The sequence below is a fragment of the Desmodus rotundus genome, chromosome X (genome assembly GCF_022682495.2).
Source record: "Desmodus rotundus isolate HL8 chromosome X, HLdesRot8A.1, whole genome shotgun sequence".
NCBI lineage: Eukaryota > Metazoa > Chordata > Mammalia > Chiroptera > Phyllostomidae > Desmodus > Desmodus rotundus.
In genome coordinates this window covers 95,761,935-95,777,121 of record NC_071400.1, presented here as the reverse complement: position 1 = coordinate 95,777,121, position 15,187 = coordinate 95,761,935, and the positions used below count along the sequence as shown (strand labels likewise).

General features: G+C 46.1%; 1 protein-coding gene across 1 annotated transcript; it reads left to right on the top strand.

Annotated features, from left to right (window-relative positions):
- The first annotated feature begins 9,314 nt into the window (after nucleotides 1–9,314).
- TMSB4X (thymosin beta 4 X-linked) lies at nucleotides 9,315–11,444 on the top strand. The gene is made up of 3 exons (XM_053917577.1): nucleotides 9,315–9,459; nucleotides 10,499–10,612; nucleotides 11,011–11,444. The coding sequence occupies exons 2-3, from the start codon at nucleotides 10,513–10,515 to the stop codon at nucleotides 11,043–11,045; spliced, it is 135 nt and encodes a 44-aa protein (XP_053773552.1). The 5' UTR covers nucleotides 9,315–9,459; nucleotides 10,499–10,512; the 3' UTR covers nucleotides 11,046–11,444.
- The last annotated feature ends 3,743 nt before the right edge of the window (nucleotides 11,445–15,187 follow it).

Here is a 15,187-nt window from a genome sequence, read left to right as displayed (position 1 = left end):
TGTGTGAGAGGCAATCACACATTGCTGTTTCTCTCTTTCTCCCTCCCTTCCCCTCTCTCTAAAAATAAATAAATAAAATCTCTTTTAAAAAAATAACAGCTTCAGCGGAGAAACCTGGCAGATAATGCTTTAATCAAGTGATCAAACAATCTCCCCCCTAATGAGACAAACCACTATCACGTACCAGAAGGTCGTAGCATCCCCTGTGCAGTGGTATTCCTGCCAAAAAAGACAAAGCCCAAATCTAATCACGAGGAAACAGTCAAATCTAAATCAAGGGAAATTCCACAGAACGACTGGCCTGCTGTGTTAAAAAAAAATACATCAGCGTCATTGAAGACCAAGAGAGGCTGAGGAAGTTCTAAATTAAAAGGCACTGATGGGACATGACAAATAAATGTGATACATGAACCTGGACTGGAACCTAGGTCAGTAAAACAGTGTTATAAGGACATTGTTGGGCTAATAGGCAACATTTCGATAAGGTCTGTAGATAAGATAACAGTAGTGTGGCAATATGATATTTCCTGGTACTGATAACTCTACCGTGGCTGTGCTGGAGAATCTTTGTTCCTAAATGCACACCAAGCATTTGGGGGTAAAAAGATGTCGTATCCACAACTAACTCTCAAAGGGTTTAGAAGGTATATAGATTAAAGAAGATGTGATACATATATACAGTGGAATACTACTCAGCTATAAGAAAAGGTGAGATACTGCCATTTGTAACAATGTGGATGGATTTTGAGAATGTCATGCTAAGTGAAATAAATCAGACGGAAAAAGTTAAGAACCGTATGACTTCACTCATAGGTGGCATATAAAACTGAAAGCAGCAAATGAACACACAAGAAAAACAAAAACTCGCAGACACAAACAGTGGTATGGTGGTTACCAGAGGGAAGGGGAGGGGAGGGGTGGTAAAGGGGGTCAAATTACGGTGACAGAAGATGTGACTTTGGGTGGAGGGCACACGATGCATCACGTATCATAGAAGTGTACACTTGAAACCTATATAATCTTGCTCACCAGTGTCACCCCAATACATTCAAATAAAAATTTTTAAAAAGGAAGACACAAGATAGATAACGATAAAGCAAATGTGGCAACATAGTAACAATCGATGAATCTAGGTCAAGGGCGTACAGGAATTCTTCATGTATTTTTGCAGCTTTTCTGTAAGCCACCTCATTATGTAAGCCACAGGCAATCAGGTGTCATCTAAGGGATCCACCAGGAATAGCGAAGACACTCCCACACTCCAACCACTTGGGAAATTCCACGGGCTCAGGGGCTACCTCCCACGAGCCAGAAACCAAGGCTGGTCACATTCTGGGCCCATAGTGGAAAGGAAGGCGTTTTCGTTTGTGGTCTTGGCTCTGCCAACCAGCTGAATACCCTTGGGCAGATCACTTAACCTCTCTGTGCGGAGTTACCCTCTGTGAAATATTGATGCCAATACCTGGCCCCTTATCTGCATAAGGGTGCTTTAGGAGTAAAAAGACACAAAAGATGAGAAAATGCATTGACAAACACCAGAGTTGTATTACAGAAGGACTTACTGACTTCTTCATTTCTTTGTTTGTTTGTTTCTCTCTCTCCCTCTCTCCTGTTGTCCAATTGACTGGTTTCTCAGAGCTGGTGCCTGCACCCTTTTAGGTAGTCTGCTGGCAGCAAGTGTGGAATTTAGGCTATGTAGAGAACACGCAGAGGGAAATGGGAAACGACATTTCCAAAGCAAAGTTATTCAGGAGTTTATCTAGTTCATTGGCAGCCACGCCATCCATCTCTTCCATTCTCATTCAGAAACCCTGATGGTGACTTGCTGTGGTTGGAGAACCCCTCTCTCAGAGAGACTGGGGTCCATACACATCCCAGAGATCTTTGGAGAAAAGTCAGAGTCCATGAACTTAGAAAGGAAAAACGGTATCTTTATTTTCATTAACCCCCAGTGATCGTTAGCATTTTCTCCAGCTATGCATGTAGGCAAGTGTCTTAGTCAGCTCTGGCTGCTATAACAAAATACCATCCACAGGGTGGCTTAAACAACAGACATTTATTTCCCACAGTTCTGGAGGCTGAAAAGTCCAAGCTCAAGGTGCTGGCAGATTCGGTCCCTGGTGAGAACTCCCCTCTGGGCTTATAGACAGCCTCCTTTGTTTAGGCAAATGTCCAGTCCACGACAGCAAGGAACCTCTGTAATATTAGCCCTTCCTATGATTGTATCAACAACAGAACCCACAGATATGTTTGTATCTGTTAGCATTCTGCAGGTACCTGCAGACTGATCACCGGGTGTGAGACCAGCCACTAGATTGTGTTATTTACTGCATAGAGGAGCAGATATATTACTACATCACAGTGTTTGAAACCCTTTTGGTAACGGTATGGAAATAGAATTCCTTCCATTAGTGATCCCGGGTGTTTTATTTTACACAGTTACGTAATTCCAAGAAAGGGTCAATAGTATTCATCACATGGCCATGGCCCAAAAGGAGTTCAGAACCTGGGATCTCACTCCCCTCCCTTCTCCTCATAACCAGACCCTGAGCTGTCAGGAAGTAGGACCATGACTTGCTTTACTTTCTTTCTTTCTTTTTTTTTTTCCCCGCAATTTTTAATGAGGCAAAATTTGCATAATATCGAATGAATCATTTTAAAGTAAACAATTCCGTTGAATGCTGTACAACCACCACCTCCACCTAGATCCCGGACATTGTCATCCCCCTATTAAATAGTTCCTCCCCTTGCCTCTCTCCCATCAGCCCCTACAAACCTCTTACCTACCTTCTGTCTCCAGGGATTTGCCCACTCTGCACGTTTCCTATAAATGGAGTCATACAATAGGCGGTCCTTTGGGTCTGGCTTCTTTCCCTGGGCGTGTTTTTAAGGCTCTCTCACGCCATAGCATGCAGCAGGACTTCATTCCTTTTTACAGCTCAATACTTTTCCATCGCATGGATGGGCCACACTGCACTTGTCCATTCGTCCATTAATAGACATTCGGCTTGTTCCCACGTTTCGGCTACTGGAACAGTGCTGTTATGCAGAGTCACAGTACAAGTGTCTGCTTGAATACCTGCTTCGATTCTTTTGGGTGTATATCCAGCAGTGAAATTGCTGGGCCATATAGTAATTTAACGTTTAACTTTTTGAAGAATATGATCAACTTTTAAATCTTTAGTTGACTCTATTCACTGAAGTGACATTTGGTCATTGTAGTGTCTACAGATGGCAATTGTCCATCATCTGTACCAGACCATGGGGTCCTGGCTGTAAATCGCACAGTACAGAGCTGGAACTCCAGTGTCCTCTTCCTGGTGCTTTCATTTACCCTGTGTTTGCCCTTGGTGTTAGGAGATGAAGTCCCCCTCTTCTTGCTTTGGTGGAAATGGTGTCTATGGAATTTGTCCCCTGGGAAGGCTCCTGCGAGTGCTGGCATCAGAGAGAACTGGTGGGGGGCGGGGCGGGGGGAGTGTGTTGTCAGAGGCGCTGGCAAGGGATTGCTCCTTCCCTGGCCTTGGTACCTGCCAGTCACATCTGATGAGCAGGTAAGCTGAGAGCTGCAGGCCCCCTTCTGACGGGGAAAAGTAATCTGGCAGAAAAGTAGGAAAGAGAGAACTGGCGGGTGCATCTGGCACAGGCCCTAGGAAAAGGTGGTGACAGCCGCAGGTCACCAGCTCCCAGGCCAGCTAGGCTCAGATTGAAGTTTAGCAGAAAGGGAACAAGCAGAAGCATCTTGAGCACGCTCTCACACCTTGCCACCCTTGGGCAGCGTAGGTGGGAATGATCAGAGAGCTAGGCAGAGGAAGGGACACCTGAGTAGATGGGCTCATTCCCGGGTCCTAGGAAAAGCCAGGGGCACTGGGAGAACACAGGAAATGCAAGCAAGAGGGGAGGACGGGCTTCATAACTTGGGGACGCAGTGTAAAATGAAAACACAGGGCCCTTTGTTCAAAATTAAGAATTGCAAGATGGCGACGGCCTAGCATTAAGCCAAGGACAGGGCCTTTGCGAGGGTGGGGCCCTGTGCAGCTGTGCAGGTCACACGCCCATGAAACCAGACTTGGAGAGGAGGGAACATCAGGGTCAGTCCTGAAGGGGGACTTTGGCCTATGTGTTGTATACCCTCAAATTTGAGATTTTTATCTATTGCCCACCTGTACTTCATTTTCCTCACCATGAAGTCATTCATTAACCACCTTCTGCTGATGATCTGGGAGAACTATGTTCTCTTAAAACAAAACAAAACAAAACAAAAAACAAAAACCACACCCAGCCCTGGCTGGTGTGGCTCAGTAGATTGAGTGCCAGCCTGTGAACCAAGGAGTCGCCGGTTCGATTCCCGGTCGAGGCACATGCCTGTGTTGTGGGCCAGGTCCCCAGTGGGGAGCATGCAAGAGGCAACCACACATTGCTGTTTCTCTCCCTCTTTCTCTCTCCCTCCCCCTCTCCAAAAATAAATAAAATCTTTAAAGAAAAATAACAACTTTGACATCCACAGAAGAAGCACATTAAACTATATGAACACATATTACTTGCTCGTGACAATTCAACTTCATGATGGAATGAAAATGTATCATTTTTAACACAGAAGGCTACTGGGAGTACGTGATATCTCCCCTTTCAATATGTTTTTGACCTACTAATATTTTAGAAACGATGGTAACATGAATGACTGCTGGGAAAATATTAAGGAAGTGAAAAGCTGCGTGAAACTAGCCATATTCTAGGTAAAGAATCCCCTTTATGGCGAGTGCACTGGGCTATGTAAGAGGAGGCGAAAAGAGTCGATTGCATTTCTGGAGTGAAATGATTTGAAAATTGGAGCAGGCAGATTTTTCATGTGATGATCTGTGACTACAATAGCTACGTTTAAAAGTTTTAATGATGGAAACATTTGGGTGATTTCTAGAACAAAGTCTAAAAGCTGAGGATTCCAGAAAGTGTAGTGTTAAAATGAGGCGGCCTCCGAGCCAGCCAGTCCGAGTTCAAACCCTGCCTCTGGCTTTCCCTGTGTGGTTTTGCCTCATTTGTTTCATGGTCCCGGGATTCCCACATCTGCCACGGAGAAAAAAACAGTGCCTCTCTCATAGGATTATGTGAGGATTTGAGGCAGCTCCCTGGTAGAGAGTAAGCATTCAAAAAATGTTTACCACTGTTAATGCCATTATTATAGTCACGAGTGGTGGGTGGTGTTATTCTTATATTTCTACAATTCCGCCCCTGCCGGCCTCTCAACGTTACCCTCTGCCCCTTTCATTGTATGCGAGCCCCAGGCAAACTAAGCTCCGGCACACACTTGAAGTTTCTCTGCTTTCTCACTGTCACCCTTGCTGTGCATAGGCTGAGCAACCACTTGGAGGGGATGTTGGAACGGCGAATTCAAGCCGCAGAAGGGAACTGGGTTGAATGAGAGCCCCTCGCAAGTTCCTTTTGGCTCTACGATTCCGTCAGATCTACAGAGCCGACAGGACGTTCAGGAGCACCACACTCGACATTCTCTAGGGTGTTTTTGGATTCTGCTTTCCTGTCATCCCCCGCTCATTTTTAGCACACTGGCTGAGGGAACCTTCTCCTCATCGCCCTCAGCCCAGTGTGGAGCCGGCACAGGTGGGAATCCTGGAGAAGACATTTCAGCTGAATATAAGGCACAGATGGGCTGCAGTACAAGGACACACACACAATTGGTAGATACCCCTGGGGTCTTGACCTCCGACAAGATGCTTCAATTCCCTGAGCTGTGTCTTCAGCAGTAAAGTGAGAACTTAGTGCCCACGGAATGGGGTGAGAAGTGAATTACGTGTTGTATTAGGTGTCCAAAAAAATAGGCTTTTCCTCCCTCTGTTGTTAAGGGGGGTTGTGGGGGGGGGCTCAAACTGTGTCTTTAAGGGGATTTACATAAACACATGGAGTCTGTGGGGCCACAGGGACAAGTGGGTTGTAACCACTTGTGGGCAGGTGGGGACAGATGGTAAGAGGCCTTGAAATGCAGACAAAGGGACCTGGGCTTGAGAAAGCAAAGAGGTAGGAGCCTTGCTACTGTCACCGTCCCCCTGTTCCTCCTCATTTTCTTTCTCCTGGGCAGTGCTCTGCGCAAAACGTCATAGGTTAAAAATAATAGGACTAATATTCATGAACTCAGACTGCGGTGGTTGTTGCCCCAGGATTGGAAATGGCTACAGATCAGTCCCAGGAGCACACTGGCAAGCAAAATAAACTACACCCTGCCCTGACACCGCTTCCTGGTTCCACCGGGCACGGGCTTACAGGCAGGCCACCCTCCAACGAGGCTCACTAGGCGCTTTTCTCACAGGGTGCTGGCGCCCACAACAGGAAGGCAGGGCAGGTGTCGGGTGGGCTCTTTACCCATGTCTCATCGGAGAGCCCTGGCACCCCGAAGTTCTTTTGAGTCTCTAAGCCTATCTTTTCCATTGGGGCCTGAAAGCCCCACCCCATGGTGGTTGCGTCCAGCACGACCTAAACCCTTATAAATGGTAGCTTCCATGAAGCAGGAATTGTCCCTGTCATCTGCAACATTAGTACTGAAATGATTTAATTATCTGGAGAGGAAAACAAGGTGGCGAGGGCCACAGGTTTAGAGTTGGGCGAAGCTGATCTCAAGCAACTTCCTGGTTTAAACAAATCAGTTAAATATAATACCTTAACTGTTTAGTAAGCAACTTGTGCGCTATCTACCAGGCCCTATGGGAAACGAAGTCGCCTGCCTCACTCTTCCCGGTGATTCTCAGACACAGCCTCTCTCAGGGGCATGGAGGTGAAGACTTTTATATAGCCCCTTAGCATAAATAACAGAGAGCAGCTACTGGTCACGTTATCACAACAGTGGTTCTCTAAGCATCAGTTTCCCCATCTGTAAACCTCTCCTCTGGAGCAAGAAAGGCCAAAATAAATGCAAAGCACATCCATCAATGGGAATTTTTGTTTTGTTTTGTAGTTTTAGAGAGGGGGGGAGAAAGAGAAGGACAGAAATGGATCTGCTGCCTTTCACACACTCCGTGACTCGGGACTAAACCTGCAACCCAGGCCTGTGCCCTAACCAGGAATCGAATCAGTGACCCTTCGCTTTGCGGGGTGATGCCCAACCAACTGAGCCACACCAGCCAGGGCAGGGGTCATTTTTTATTTGCTAAAAAGCTAGCAAAATAGTTCATGTTCACTAGTAGCTTATGAGAAATAGCTAATACAAAAACATCTTAAATTTTTCCTTAATGCCCAACACTAAAATATTTTGGTTTTTCTCAACCTTTTATCCTGATAATGATACCAATTGTGTATTGTCATGCACAAGTCCTAAGCATTCAGGTCTCCAAAAAACCCTGTGAGGCACTAACATTATCCCATTTTACCAATGAGCAGTATCAGGGGCAGAAACATTAATGAACATGGCCAGGGTCACACAACTCTTTAGAGTCTTCTTTCAGTTTGCATTCCCTTTCACCTGCCTCATTGTGTCCTTTTCCTTCTCACTAGGTTCCTGATAAGTTGGTGAGACAAACCCAGTATAGTACACCTCCCTCCCTTGCCCTTCCTCTATCTTCTCACCTGCCCAGCTCCTATCGGTACCCCCACACAATGGAAGGCTGCGTTAGCAAACTAGAAAAAGTCTCCAGGCGTTTACACATTTCCACGCCTCCAGCTCCTTTGCAGACAGGGCTTCGGCAAGGCCCAAGCCTTTCTAAGGCAAGAGCTTTGAGGAGAAGCAGCAACAAGCTTGTCGCGGTTCCTTTGTCCTGGGAGACACGGGGAGGAAAGAAGGTGCTTCTTCACAGGCGCGGAGGGAAGGGGAATCGCAGAAGCTACAGAAATGGTGTCGGTGTGCCGCAGCTGGCAGCTGACCTGGGCCAGAAATGCACCCTGAGTGATCTTTTCTGAGTTTTCACAACGAGGTGGACTCTCTTCAGGCCAGCCAATTAGGGGAGAGTCAGGGGTCCTATATCCAGAGAAGTGACATCCTGTGTCCGCACGGGAAGGTCCACAGCAGAATGGCAGTCACCCACCAGAGCGTGAACTGGGGAACCAGACAATCGAGTCTGCTCCTCCCTTGTGCCCCAAGAAGAAGTCAAGTGCATAAAATGGGGAAGTCCGCGCTGCCGAGGCACAGGCTTTTAAGGGTCTATAAACAGTCGACTCTAATCCCCCTCAGAACAAAGCATCCGCTAGAAACACGATTAGCAGGGGGTTTGTGGAAACGTTCCTTCGGGGTGCGGAAAAGGGAAAGAAGTATTGTTCGTACTGTTTTGCATCTCAAAACAATCTCAAGGAGGCCCTTTCCAACCTGCAGGCCTTTTTCCTTCCCTTTGCTATTTGCAGGGGCAGGGCGTGGCATTTGCAACTAGTTTCAGCAGCAAGGGGGTCACTGATACAGAGTCAGGTGCCATTTTGAAAATTGCTGCTCGCTACCTAAAATTTCCGTATTTCCGGATGTAACTTACAAGCCTACCTCGCAAACGGCTTGTGCTGAAAAAAATCTCCCTTCAAAATAGAGTTCGATTTTTAAGTCTCATCTTCACATTTTAGAAATAATAAAGGGATTGCTTGTACTTGGCATTCAATGCAGGCGTCCTTAGCAATCACTTTTATAATTTAGGAAAATAAGGAACAGGAAAGTAAAAGAACTTCCTCACTGTCAAGCTGTAAGTCAATAGCAGAGCTTGAACTTGACTTATTTTCCTAAGGGAGAGGCGTTGAACTTTATAGACTCCAGGTAAATTAACCTCAAGCCAGCAAATATTCCAGTTATTTCATCTGGGTGTTCGCAAAATTACAGCGACGAAAAAAAATGCATGTCACAGTGCATCCAAAAAAAATCACTTTAGGGTGACTTATCTCCCACACAAGTCAGGAAGAAGACGAAGGACGAGACAAAGAGGCCGGGTGGAGCGAAGGCCCTCCACTGGCCTGAAAGCTGAGTCACACGAATCGCACCCCTGCAGTGGCCGAGGCCCTCCTATGAGGTTACACCGCACCCTAGCTTGGAGATGGCTACATCAGACAAAGCCAGATTTGCAGTAAAGGAATGCCTGTCCCCCTGCGTATCACTCAGGCCCTTAGTTATCCTGTTCCGTTCCCCACGAGTAGATTTGCGAGGCTGTTGCAAAAAACCTATTATGATAAAACAGACATAATAGGGGAAAGGACATTATGAAGGACGTGATGGAGACTGGGACTTTGCTTGTCCTTTTTTTTTTTTCACCCTTGTTGCGGTTAGGGTGCATTGTTGGACGCGGGCGGGTGCTCCAAACGCCAGGTAGCCCCCCCTCCCCCCTACTCCGGACGCCGCCCGCGACCCGGCGCGAAGGAGTTAAACGGTCGGGCGGTGACATCACCTCATTTACATAGCAGCGCGCATATAGCGGTGCCCGCCGCCCCCGTCTGGCATTCGGCGGCGGTCACCGAGCAGATCGGACTCTTCTCTCGTTTGTGCGCCTCCCTCGGGTGAGCCCTGGGGCCCCTGCACTAGACTAGAATCGGCTTCCTTCCCTCCCGGCGCCCGCGCTCCCCCTGCGGCGCCCGCATCCATATTGCGGCATTGCTAAAGCGGGCCGCACGTGGTCCCGCGACAACGGCCGCTTTGGGGAGTCGGGGAATGTCGAATCCTTGCAGATACTGGTTAAAGGGGTTGGGAGCGGGGTAATTAAATTTAAAGGTAAAGCCCACAGAAACGAGGGGGAAAAAAAAGTAACCTGATGTTTTGCTGAGCAGCTTTCAGGGAACGGTTTTTCTCTCCCGCCCCCCCGGAGGGCATTCTCCATTGCCTCCCGAGCGGCAATAAATCAGGAACAGAAAGATTCTTTGTCCCTACTCACACCCATCTTAGCCCGGAGCTACAAGAATTACATTTCCCCTCTAGCCTCGGGTGGCTTCCTGGCCAGTGGTGTGAAATGGGTAAAAAGCCCTTGCAGGAGACTGGGTGCAGAGGCTGCCCTATTGCCCCTGGATGCGGATGAGGATGATTTAGGGGGGCGGGGGGCAGCTTTGTGCGGCTGGCTGCATTGTTGCGCGCCGGGGAGGAAGCGGGTAGGGCGGTGGTCGGAGGCGCCGCCTTTGTCACAAAGGAAAGCGGCAGAGGCCGCGCATTTGGAGGGAGAGAGCACCAGTAGGAAATGGAAACACTTTCTGTGCAACCTTAGCTTTATTTTAAGAATTTTTTATTAGATTTTCCCCCCTGTAAACTCATTGCGCTCTCCTCCTAGCCAGATTTTCATGTTAAAACGTTGCAGTTACCGCAGCGCTCAATCGGCCTCCTAATACGAGAGCCATCTTCCCAGGCTGGTCCCCACATTTCGAAATACTGCAACGGGATGGGGGGGACTTTTTTTGTAGAAAGAAGGGGTCATAGTCGTGAATGACTGCGGAAGGAGGCGGAGGTGGGGTTTCAGGCTGGGAATGCGAGGGCCAAAGCGCACTAAGCCAGGAGAAACGAGACTGGGTGGCTTCAGCCCTCACACTCCCTCCTTGGCTTTGTTATCTGCAGCTTCCTCAGCAACCATGTCTGATAAACCCGATATGGCCGAGATTGAGAAATTCGATAAGTCGAAATTGAAGAAGACAGAAACGCAAGAGAAAAATCCACTGCCTTCCAAAGAAAGTAAGCTCAAGCCCCCTCCCCCCCACCCACAGTAAAGGCTGGGCGGGGGGGGGGGGGCGGAGGATGGGAGGGGCCGGGAGTAGAGTGGGGGGGGCGGGGGAAGAGCCCACGGTTCCTGAAGAATGTGGCCTGGAAAGTTTAATTAAAAATGCTTCTGCAGCCGACAAACACGGCTTTAATAATTAATGCAATGATTAATATATTGTATAAATAAGCGTACGCTTTTGTCTGGTATTTGTTCCTAGTTAATATAAACTTTCATGATGAAATGCCTATTGATAGTCATAGGATTTTTACAGTTAGGAAAGATGTTTTAAATGAAAGTACTATGATCTGACACTAGGCCACACCGAATCCGTGTAACCGAACCCCTCCATCTTTTTTCTTTCTGACCACAGCGATTGAACAGGAGAAGCAAGCAGGCGAATCGTAATGAGGCCCGCACCGCCAATATGCACTGTACATTCCACAAGCATTGCCTTCTTATTTTACTTCTTTTAGCTGTTTAACTTTGTAAGCTGCAAAGAGGTTGGATCAGTTTAAATGACTGTGCTGCCCCCTTTTCACATCAGAACTACTGACAATGAAGGCCGCACCTGCCTCTCCCATCTGCCTCTCTAGCTGGCAGGGAAGGAAAAGAACTTGCATGTTGGTGAAGGAAGAAGCTGGGTGGGACGACAGTGAAATCTAGAGTAAAACCAAGCTGGTCCAAGGTGTCCTGCAAGCTGTAAAATGCAGTTTAATCAGAGTGCCATTTTTTTTTTGTTAAAATGATTTTAATTATTGGAATGCACAATTTTTTTAATATGCAAATAAAAAGTTTTAAAACCTGGCTGGTGTGACTGTTTGGTGTCTGGAAAGCGGCTTATTCTCAGATGAAACCTTTGGGAAAGGGCCCGGCTTGTGGTCTCACTGGGGAGTGGTAAATGATAAACATCTGGTAAAATGAGTTTCACCAAGGTGTGTGGAATACCTTGTCTATGCTAGGTAATTGGGGGAGGTCCTGTCCTTAGGCTGGTCGAATTCCTAGCATGAGTTGCATGAAAACATTGATAAAACATTTGCAGGTAGACATGCCCAGTGCTGAATTGTCTGATCAAGAAAAGAACTCTGCAGTTTTTTCCGTGTCAGATTGAACTTAGCTATTTAGCCAATTGCCAACATTGTAATAGCATGTAAGGGAAGGTACATTTTTAACAGCTGCTTTATGAAAGAATTCTACACGTTTTCCGCATCTAACGGCTAGTTCTAATTAGAATTCAACATTTAAAATTGTTTTCATAAGTGCATTTGCGGTTCTGAAACCCTCCTATTTTTAAATAGAATTTAAAAATTAAATCCTTTGAATAATGAAGACTTCGGACACTAGCAGGACTAGGGGTTCACTGGCTCCAGGCCTTGCCTTCAATCATTCTAAATCACTTTGAAGTACCTATTTAAACTGGTGACTTTGGGTAAAAGCCAAGCTATTTGGGGGCATTAATGTGCAGAAAGGCGGCTATAGGGGATCAGTTATTAAAGGGGAAACATTTAAGAACAGTTTACCCAATATCTTAAGGTTCACAGGACAAGTGTCCAAGTTAAACTCCTCCCCCAAAAGCTGACTTATGAAAACATCCTCTGAAAGGAGAGATGGGGAGCACACATTGTTGATCATTATTAAAACAGCCGATTTCATTTCCTTTGCTCAACACTTATTTTGAGAAATGCACAGGAAACCATTTACCTGTGGTTTAGCTAGTCAACTGCACCAGCAAGCTAGAAGCCGCCATCTGCGTTGCAAGGGAAGGGAGTGTACCTGGGCTACAAAACCTGAAGTGCCCCAGCCTGCTCCAGCGCTGGAGAAACGTGAGCACAAGGGCTGGGAGCCGGCCCTCCAGCTCTGCATTTTTTTTTTCATGCAAGGAAGGGTGTGGGCGGGATGAAAATGTCCAAGGCGCACACAGACCAGGCTCTATAGGTTTTTCCTGTGTGCATTTTTCAAATAATGCAAAGATGGAATAGGATTTTAAATCGATACAACTCCAGCATTCCTCAGTTTAAAAAATAACAATGAGCTTTAAGGGGAAAGGGATGATTCATGAAACCAACTTATGGAAGAGAAGACCTTTCTCTCCTGGGAGTTTAAAACTAAAACGTAGCAAAAAAAAAAAAAGTGAAATGAAAAATCTGGTAATAATTGAATTTTGGCAGCTTGGTGCGTGTGGGATGGGCAAATTCAGAAGCTTCTGCACATACCACACACTAAACTGCACATGGGAATGGGGGGTGGGAGAGGCTACTTTTTTTTTATTATTATTTGATGGGGGAAGAGAGTTCTTTTTTTCTTCCCAGGGGAGAATCTTCCCAGAAGTGCTGGGGGTATTTATGAATCAGTCTGGGAATTTACGCTGCTATTTAGGAGATAGCACTTGGAGAGGATGATCTTTTTCGCAGACACGAAGGAGACCTGAGGTTCACCATTAGAACAGGGGATCCGGCCACTGCATCCCCGTACTTTGACTCCCTCCCCACCCCCCAGGAGGAAACAGGCCGGGGAGCTTAAGAGCCAAAGGCTGTACGGTCCTGTCTGGGACTTGTGCAAATTTTGAATTGATCAGACCGAATAAAGCAAGATAGAGGAAGTAAAAAGAGGCACACCAAAGGCTCTTGGGGCAGATGTATTCATTTCTAAATCTCACAGGCTTCTCACCCACCGCAGCCACGTTTTCAGCCTTCTGAAGGGGGGGATTTTAAATCTATTCTTCCCGAAGAACAATACAGCTCTTGGGCTAAGTGTGCAAGGATCGAGTGTGTGTGTGGCGGGGGGGGGGGGGGGGGGGGGGGGGGGCCGGGATTGAGTGTGTAGGGGAGAGAGGACATGCAAAGTCCTAATAAACTCAGAGCCTCTCCCCTGCCCAGAGCCTCTTCAATCCTTGGTCAGCAGGCATCCACCCCACACCCTGGGACTTAGATATTGTGTCCTTTCAATGCACCAGGGAGATCTGTTTACTTCCCTAGACACGCATCTAACTCCACAAGACACAAAAATAAAATAATTTTCTATTTTTTCTCAATGACGGGGCCAATTTTCTGCTTACTAGAAATAACAGTGAATTTTGGAACCAATACTATGGCCACACACACAAAAACCCAAAACCAACCAACAACAAAAAAAACCCTCTTCAGCCTTTCTTAAGTTTAAGGATGTAAATTGAAAACACCGTTTCACAACGCTGAAAGCACTTAAAGCTTGATTTACCGTGGTAACACCTTCACCGGCCTAGCAAGAGAATATAAAACTTACGCCACCCCTCACCCCCAGTTTCTCACTTTTAAGAGTGGTTTGCACTGCAATCTAAGAGAACTAAACAACACCAATTTGAAGTTCAACTGGACTGTATTTGCGTGTAATGAGAAGAGGCTAAATTACAAATTTAAGACACAGAGGTGCCATGAATTAAGCAAAGGAGAGAATAGGTTTCTAAGACCTGTATTTATAACTTGGCTTATTTTTTCCCATTTATCTCTCTAGTCACACTGGGCTGCTACGGCCATCCCTGCTCTCAGCTTCTGAGACTTCTGGGGGCAGGGTCTGTGCACTCTGCGTTCACATTCGCATATTCTCTTAAGCTCAATAGTATCTCTTATGCCCAATAGTAATGGACACACACTAGGGCCTCAATATACACTTTCCTCCTCTTAATTGGTGGAAACTTCACTTGACGTGGTTGTTTTGGGGCACCACTGAATGCATGAATGTCATGTGAGATAGCACAGTTTTAAATAAACATATTTTTACAAACAGTTAAAGAGTTTTGAATGCTAATTTGCCACTGTCCGTGGTTGTGCTTATTTTGAATCAATGCTTATAGCCAACTACATATTATTGAGTTAGGGCACCGAGTCACTGGTTTACTCCAAGTATTTATCCACTGCCCAGCACCTACCTGGTATTTTATTTGCCACTGAGATACAATCATAAATAAGAAGACGTAGTCCCTGTCCTCATGTGTCTTCCCCCGGTTAAAGATTCCCTTTTTCATTTGAATCTGAGTGGAAAATGCTAAAAAAATTATCCCTTTCCATTTCTAGGGTGAATGCTGAAGCTAAGGGCTTTGAAGTTTTAAGTGAGTGTTAAGATGTATTCTTTGCGTCAGTGCGAACTTTTTTCCAAATGTATCTATAATGATTACATTGAGATTCCTCCAAAAGTTCAGTGGAGAGTGAAATTTGATGGAAACCAAATGAGTCTTTGCACCACAATCAAATATTTTAAAAGCACAGAACGATTGGGCCTAATAACTCTCGCCTGTTAGCTTTTGATAACCCATTATGAGGCATGCCCAAGATGTAGGAATGGACTGAATGGACCTTGTTTTAAAATCTATCTTTTTCTAGAGTTTTATGATGTAGATGCTGAATTTCCAGAGAAACATTTCTTATTGCTAATTTTCAACCTTTCCCCTGTCGGCCTTCTTTCTCCAGTTCAACTGTAAGATTGTTGGGGGCAGAAGTGGTCATTTGAATTTTGAAATTCTCTCAAAGAATGTAGCAAAATGATGATCACGTGAGGACATCCATAAGCAAAGACTG

Coding starts and splice junctions, on each gene's coding strand:
- TMSB4X (XM_053917577.1), top strand. CDS start 10,513: ATGTCTGATAAACCCGATATGGCCGAGATTGAGAAATTCGATAAGTCG. Junction 10,613..11,010: donor TCCACTGCCTTCCAAAGAAA/GTAAGCTCAAGC, acceptor TTCTGACCACAG/CGATTGAACAGGAGAAGCAA.